Source organism: Thamnophis elegans, chromosome 7 (assembly GCF_009769535.1).
Source record: "Thamnophis elegans isolate rThaEle1 chromosome 7, rThaEle1.pri, whole genome shotgun sequence".
NCBI classification, from domain to species: domain Eukaryota; kingdom Metazoa; phylum Chordata; class Lepidosauria; order Squamata; family Colubridae; genus Thamnophis; species Thamnophis elegans.
Genome location: NC_045547.1, coordinates 29,309,735 through 29,317,565, shown reverse-complemented (window position 1 = coordinate 29,317,565; position 7,831 = coordinate 29,309,735). Strand labels below are relative to the sequence as shown.

At 41.2% G+C, this 7,831-nt stretch overlaps 1 protein-coding gene across 1 annotated transcript in view; it reads right to left on the bottom strand.

Moving 5' to 3' along the window:
• Positions 1 to 506: 506 nt before the first annotated feature.
• The window catches only part of CYTH4 (cytohesin 4), a 48,919-nt gene continuing 41,594 nt past the window's right edge, over positions 507 to 7,831 (bottom strand). The window contains exons 12-13 of the mRNA XM_032220503.1: positions 4,141 to 4,295; positions 507 to 1,631 (exon numbers count right to left, since the gene is read on the bottom strand). Coding sequence (XP_032076394.1) covers positions 1,559 to 1,631; positions 4,141 to 4,295 — 228 coding nt within the window. The 3' untranslated portion in view covers positions 507 to 1,558. The remainder of the gene's footprint in view (positions 1,632 to 4,140; positions 4,296 to 7,831) is intronic.

The window sequence follows — 7,831 nt, the reverse complement described above, 5'->3', positions numbered from 1 at the left end:
AACAAGCACATGTTTCTCCCATATACTAGAATTATTACATACTATACAATTTCTATAGAAGATTGTATAGAGCTCCCTTCTCTCAAAATCTACTTAAAGTCATGGATTAAAGTCAGATCGTATGAACTAATTCACTTTGCAGTGCTGGATAAGACTCAAAATTGACTTGGATAATTTTTGTGCTGCTTAAATTCCTTATTCTGAATAAGAGTACCTCTTCAATATCCTTGAGAGCCATCAGCTTCCAAACCTGTCAATGTTAATATTAGAAGCTATCTTATATTTGTTTGAGCCATCCAAGCTGGACTTTCTTACTTTGAATGAATTTGCTTTCTTTGAAAAGGGTTGCCATTTGGTGAATTTAAGACTTTTCACATCTAACAAATCTTTGGCATTTTTCCAAATTGTATAATGGGATTCATAAGAAAAAAGAAAAGCAACAGAGACATATAACATACCTCCTGCTTCTGTTTTATGTTGATAAAATAAAAACAAAACCACAAGTGTAAAAGACCTCAAGATGTTTTTAATTTTTTTCATTTAAAAAGAAAAAGTGTTATTTCTTCATCTGTTTGAATCTGTGTGGAAAACAACACACCCGAATTCTGGCTAAGTATGCATATGGGAGTGTATTTTAATAACAAGCAATTCTTTACATCTCCTTAAACAAAAATATTGTACTACTCATTAGTATGCAGGCATCATTCTTACAACAATCCAGTTCTTCATAACCACGTTAAACAAATTTTATTATTTTACATAACTCATTGTATAGATGAAAAATTCAGAGGAGAAGGGGGAAAAAACCCTAGCTTTTGATCCTCTAGGCTAATGAATGTTTCAGAGGAGGAGAGAAGTAAACAAATATCAGTCTGTAAACACACTTTTCAACTGTTCCAACACTGATGGAGCAGCCAACTCAAAGAACATAGGAACTAACAACTCATTGCATTGATTATTGTTTAGATTCTGACTTTGGCTGGAAGATCCTGACCTAAAAAAGCCTAACATTCAGTATTATCATCAACTTGGCAATAATTTCCAGGTCCAAAGTAGCCATTTGCTAAGCTCAGCCACACAGTAATATGTGTTTATTCTGGCCAGGTTTCACAGCATCCCTTGAGTCTATTAGTTCACTTTGTCCTTCATCCTATTATTCCAAGTAAATTAACCTCAGATAGCATCATTATTCAAGAAACCTCAAGACTATGAGTCAGAGGAGGCAGGTGTCAATGTAGACAAATCTAGTCTTACAGGTATAGAAATACTGTTGAAACCATTCCCTGGTTTCCATCAGCCATACCAAGGCACACACACACAACCATATCCTGTTCCATTTACTAAGAAATCTGTGCTTGTTTTCTGTACAGAAATAATTCCTGCACCAGTGTCTGATTCTGCATATGCTGACTCTGGAAAATGGAAGCAGGCCACTGATCATCCTTTCATTCACTTGTCTGTCTCAGAGATGGTTGAGGAATTTTGCCATTTCAGACTTCAAATAAATATTTTCTTGGTGTTAATCATCCACCAAACAAGGTGGCACAAGTCAGAAGTTTCATTTTTTGCTGGTAACTTTTTTCTTACGAGCAGCAACCAGGTCATAGAAGGGATCTCTAGTGATGCTGGTCCTAAAATAAAGAAAAATAGAAAGAATATTAAGATTTGGCTGTTAGCAAAGCACTGATTGCCTCTTTCACAGAACACAAAGGACTCTTTAAGCTGGGAAAAGCAATAAGCCATGTGATAGTTATGTACTTCCATGTTTCCACATACTTCCAACATCTTCCATGTTTAGAGGTAATGTGTCATTGAAATTATACAGGCAGGAAGGCTTGACAATGGCCTTCATATTCTTTCTAAGGAAGCTTGGTGGTTACCCTAAAAAATTGGATACTGGGTTTAGAGAGCTCTTCTCATGCTTAAAATGCTCATGGAAATGAAAGTAGGAAATGAGGAAGAGAGTCCTGCTGAAAAGAATATAAAGCATTATTGTTGATAATTTTTATCAGTGTTTGAAAGTGCTCAAAAGTAAATGCAGTCAGGTGGTTAATGCATGCTTGTTTCTTACTTGATGATTGCATGGGACCATGATGGCAAACCTATGGCACGTGTGTCATAGGTGGCATGTGGAGCCATTTGTTAGGGCATGCAAGGCATTGCCCTGTCAGCTCCAGCTGACTTCGTCTTTCTTTTGAGGCCATTTTTAAGCCTCTGGAGTGCGAAAAACCAGCCCTATGGGCAAACTGGAAGTGTGGCTGCTCCGGCCCTCTGGAATGAGCTCCCCATGGAGATTCGGACCCTCACCACCCTCCAGGCTTTCCGCAAAGCCCTTAAAACTTGGCTGTTCCTACAGGCCTGGGGCTGATGAGTTCCTGTCCCCACTCGAATGGTGTGGCTGTTGATTGTTTTTAAATTGTGGTATTGTTTTGTCCATGTCTTTTTTTTTCCTATTTGTATCCCCTACCCCACCCCCTCGACTTGGGTTATGAGCCATCCTGAGTCCCTTCTGGGAAAAGGGCGGCATAGAAATATAATCAATTCAATTCAATTCGGGATGGACTTCTGGTTTGCTCGAGGGCCATTTTTCGTCCTCCTGAGACTTCAGGAGGCTTCCCTGAAGGCTCCGGTGGGTAAAAAAGGGTCCTACAAGCAAACTGGAAGTGACTTCAGGAAGCCTACTGAAATCTCTGGAGGTCGGAAAATGGCACTATGGACAAACCAGAAGTTACCATTCCCGAACTGATGAGTTCCTCATAGGTCTGGTTTTTTGCCCTCCGTAGACTTCAGGGAAGCTCCTAAAGCCTCTGGAGGGCCTCCCGTGTGGGGGGTGGAGGAGGCTGTTTTCATCCTCCCCAGGCTCCTAGAAAGCCTCTGGAGCCTGGGGAGGGCGGAAAAAGTGTGCCAAAAGTGGGGGAAGTGCTGATCGCACATGCATGCGCACTGGGGTCACGTGCATAGCATTATGGATGTGCAGTGACGTGCGGTGAGGTTTATGGCTGGTGAGGCAGTCCTCTCCCCCGACAACCCACTGCCTAAAGCACTTTCTTTCTTTCACCTGCCTTTCAGAGTTCAGGCAGGCGAAAGAAAGAAAGCGCTTTAGACAGTGGGATGTCAGGGGAGAGGAGAGAATGCCTCTGCTGGCGGGCTGCCATGGAGACAGAAGCGGGAGAAAGTGACTTTCACCCGCCTGAGCTGGCGGGCTGCCCTCCCTGCCTCTCCTACCCCCTTCCCTCTGTTCACGCAAACAAACTCTCTCTCAAATTGAGAGAGGGTTTGTTTGAGTGAAGAAACACACACACACACACACACAAAGTTGCACCAGGAGGATTAATTTTGAATTCCTCCCCCTCCCTCCGACCCACACGTACCTTTTCCAGCTGTTTCACAGAGGATTTCAACTCTGTTCTTGCTTACCATCATGAAAATGTAAAAATGTAAAAAGAAAAAGGCAAGAGCTGAGGTCAGGCTGGGCTAGTTGCTGCCAGAGTCACCATGGATACTCTGCTTAACTATTTTAAAAAGCCTCTAAAAAACGCTCTCTACAGGAGGAGGCAAGAAAACCACGTGCCTCATCTACATCAGGAACTTTTCGGCTTTTAACCCTTGCTTAACTCTGCTCGAGTGATCATAAAGTCAGACTAGATGAGGCACGTGGTTCTCCTACCTCCTCCTGTAGAGGGCATTTTTAGAGGCTTTTTTAAACAGTTAAGCACTAAGCAGAGTCATCCACTGTGACTCTGGCAGCAACTAGCTCAGTTGCTAGCCTTGTACATTTTTTTTCTTTTCATGATGACAGTGGTGAGGCTCTGCCTCCCCTGCCTCCCCTGACTGCACGTGCCTGTGGGTGTGGCATGCCTACAGATGACCCCCCTCCACTCCCCCTACTTTTGGCACGGGAGCCAAAAAAGGTTAGTCAATGGCATAGGAAGTCAAAAACACCAGAGAGAGAATAATGCAATAATTTCGAATGCAATATCTCACAGAAGAGCAGTTTCATGAAATGAAACAGAGGTGCCTCTCTTAAGCCCACACTATAATATTGTGATATTCCTTATTACTGAACATTTCTCTCCTTCTGGGGCCTTCTTTCCCATGTCATTGTTATCCCGCCATAGAATGACAGCCTTTCCTCCTTACCGTATGGCTTCAATCCATAGGTCACGGTCCTCCTGGGAGGCTGCAGAGATCTTATAGGATTGGTGCTTGCCTTCAACCACCCTTCCATCCCCATCCGTCTTGCAAGCTTTGATCTTCTGCCCCTTGCAGTTTGCATTGAAGAGCTCAAAGCAATTCTGAAAGAGAAAAAGACGGAAAGCAGTGAGAATCAAGAATACTAACTGTCTCCGATATCTGATATGGATGTGTACATCTCTTTTGTGCTGCAGGTGAGAAATACCTTGGACCTCTAGGTGGAAAACAGTGAAAATCAACAATACTACTCTCGTCAATATTTTATATAGATGTGCACATCTCTTTTGTGCTTTGGTGAGAAACATCCTAGACCTCTCTATGATCCAGGACAAAGATCCTAAAGGGCTTTCATTTACCTTGACCTGGATAGCTGGGGATGATAGGGCTGCTTATCCAATACACCTGGAAGAGGATGCTATTTTGCACCCTTGTTTCATTTACATTTGGATTTATGTATTCCAACTGGTTTCACCTAGTCCTCCACTTATGGACTAATATGCAGAATGGAATGCAGTTAGTTATTGCAATTATTATCTTACAAAATGAGAATTTTGCATTTCTCCAAATGATGCAGCACAATTCCTAGACCACCCCCATCCATAAAGTACCAACATTTATTTTATGATGTACATTATAAGAGGATATTGGGAGCTAATTAGATTCAGTTCCAATAAAATGCTAAATCATGGAAGATATTACATGAAGGAGTCCTCTGCTCAAGCACTTTCTCCTTTCTGTTTTCCTCCCATGCTTTCCTTTTCTTCCATTAGTCATTTGATGGATTTCGGCAGACCCCAGTTTTAATTGCATTTTACCATTCTTGTATTAGCCACCTGAGACCATACAAGGAAAAGCAGAAAATAAGCATCTTAAATAGATCAATTGATTACTGCTGGACCGGCACACTATGGTACAAGCGTATTTTGCAGACCAGGAATAGACATTAGATTTTTGTTCCTGTTTTCTAACCTTGATTTTTTTTTTATTTGCTGAAAATAAGGAAGTAGCCAAACCAGAGAGTGAAGGGATAGAAAGATAAGGCATCAACTTATAAATAAGCTCGTATTCATTGGATACTTATGTGAATAGATCTGAAAATAATTAAAACAGCCTAGATCCTATGTTGAGTCCATTTTTAGATTCTATTCTTAATAGAATCTATAGAATAGAATAGAATAGAATAGAATAGAATAGAATAAGTTACAGAGAAATTGATTTTATGGAAAAGGCCATAGTTGAGGTTTCACTTGAACTCCAGATTTTCAGAATGCTTGTGATCTGGGAATATGTCCATGCTATGCCACCCAATCATATGCTGATTTTTTAAAAGCAACTCCAAATGAGTAAGCATGTGCAGGATTGGCATAGTGTCAGCTGTTCAATGAAAGGAAAACACTGGCCAGGAATCTGTTTTTGATCATACTTAGGCTGGTCCTTGGCAAGAATCAGCCATTTAGCCTCCTTAGAATTATCCATCCCAATTATATGCAAGAGGTTAAAAGATCTGATATCAGTTTTGTAAGGCAGTTTAGCTGCTTCAACTTGCTCTACTCCTTTAATAATTTTCCAGCATGGCATATGGCATTCTGTATAATTGATGAAATTTCCTTTCCCTTCCATTCTGATGGGTACACTAGGAGACAAGGTAGGAAACTGGTTTCTGGTCTGGTACCAGTTTTTCTCCCGTGGAGTTTTCTGATGAGGTCACCCTGACCTCTGTGAAGTCTGTATCTTGGGTCCTTGATGAGTCCAAACATTGAAACAAAGGGCTTCTTCTCATCTTTTGAAAGACAATTTTAATGTAGATTTCACAAAACATTATCTCAGAAGCTCCACATTGAAAATATGGAATAGATATAAACACAGACTGTGCCTGAAAATGCATTTAGGGATCTCAGTACAAGAAGCATTTCATAAGAAAGAAACAGCAGGTAGAGAGAAATGGTTAACCTATTGAGAGCTGTTCGAACAAGAGCTTGGAGAATATAAAATGAATCCAAGAGAACAACTGGTTGCGGAGGGTTTGAGTTTTAAAAGAGTTGTTTTTATCATGCTTGGTAGACTTCTAAAAAAGCCATAAAATTGGACTTCCAGATGAGGAAAGGGTGGACTAAAGGTGGCTCCAGAAGCATAGAGTCATCATAAGGCTGGAAGGGACCTTGGAGGTCTTCTAGTCCAAACCCCTGCCCAAGGCAGGAGAACTTTAACATATCAGACAAATGGATAGCCAATCTTTTCTTGAAAGCCTCCAGCAATGTAACATCCACAATTCCAGGAAGCAAGCTGTTCCATTGAGTAATTGGTCTCACTGTCAGGAAACTTCTCTTTAGTTCCAGATTTGGCTCTCTCTTTAACAAGCTTCCACCCATTGTTTCCTCAGGTACTTTGGAGAATAAGACTAATCACTTCTTCTTTGTGAATGCTCCTAAAGTACTGAAAGATCTCTATCATGTCATCTCTAATCCTTCTCTTCATTAGGCTAGATATACCTACTTCCTTTAACTGATCAGTTAACTGTACAGTTTAGCCTCCAAACGCCTTATCATTTTGTTGCTCTACAATGATCAATTAAAGGAAGTAGGTATATCTATCTTTTTTCTATCATGGCAATCAGAACTGGATGCAATATTCCTAGCGTGGCCTCAATAGTGCAGTACAGAGCAGTACTATCATTTCTCATGATCTTGAAGCTGTCCCTCTGTTGATGCAATCTAGGACTGCATTGGCTTTTTTGGCAGCTGCATATTCGAAAGGATTAAGAGTCCAGTTAAATCTAAAATATGATTTTGGAATTTATTACAATGGATTTTTCATGTGGAAAATAGATCTGTTTGAACTTAACAACATAAAAGTAAACAATTTTAAAAATTGGAGTCCTTTAATAAAATGTATATATTAAAAAGGGGAAAGAATTTGAGATCTTTCATGTCATATGGCTTTGTTTTCAATCCTTAAATAGACATTTCTTTGATGGGGTTTGGAACAAAGAAATTACAGAAGAAAAGGCCTTATGGGAGAAAGACATTTTTAAGAAATTCATGGCCACTTCAGTTTCAAGTCTGGTTAACCTCCATTCTGAAATTATAACCAGGGGTGGGATTCAGCCAGTTCGGACTGGTTTGGGTGAACCGGATGTTAATTTTAATCTGGTTTGATGAACCGGAAGTTTCAAGGACTGGCTGACCCTGTCCACCCCACCCCTCCCCTCCTAGGAGTCTCCACGTGGCCTGTTTGGGATGCCAGGTAAGTGCAGGGCCCACGTAGAGCCTAGGGAGGGTGAAAAACAGGTCTACTAACTAGAAGTACCAGAAGTCTGGAAATGGGTCCGTTTCCAGTCTCCAGAGGCTCGAGGAAAGCCTCCAGAGCCTGGGGAGAGTGAAAACACCCCCCCCCCACACACACACACACCATGGTGCAGGAAGCTGACTAGACCACACACCCATGGCCACGCCCACCCAGCAACTGGGCAGAGAACCGGTTGCTAAAAAAATGTAAGCGCATCCCTGTTTATAACTCCTGGAATTTCCAGTATGACAACTATGCTGAATTTTGAAGATTAGTCCTGCCCATTGTTATAATCCAATCCCAAAGAGATGTCCTGAGAGGCAATCTTGCCCCCCCAGATTGAGGAGGCTTG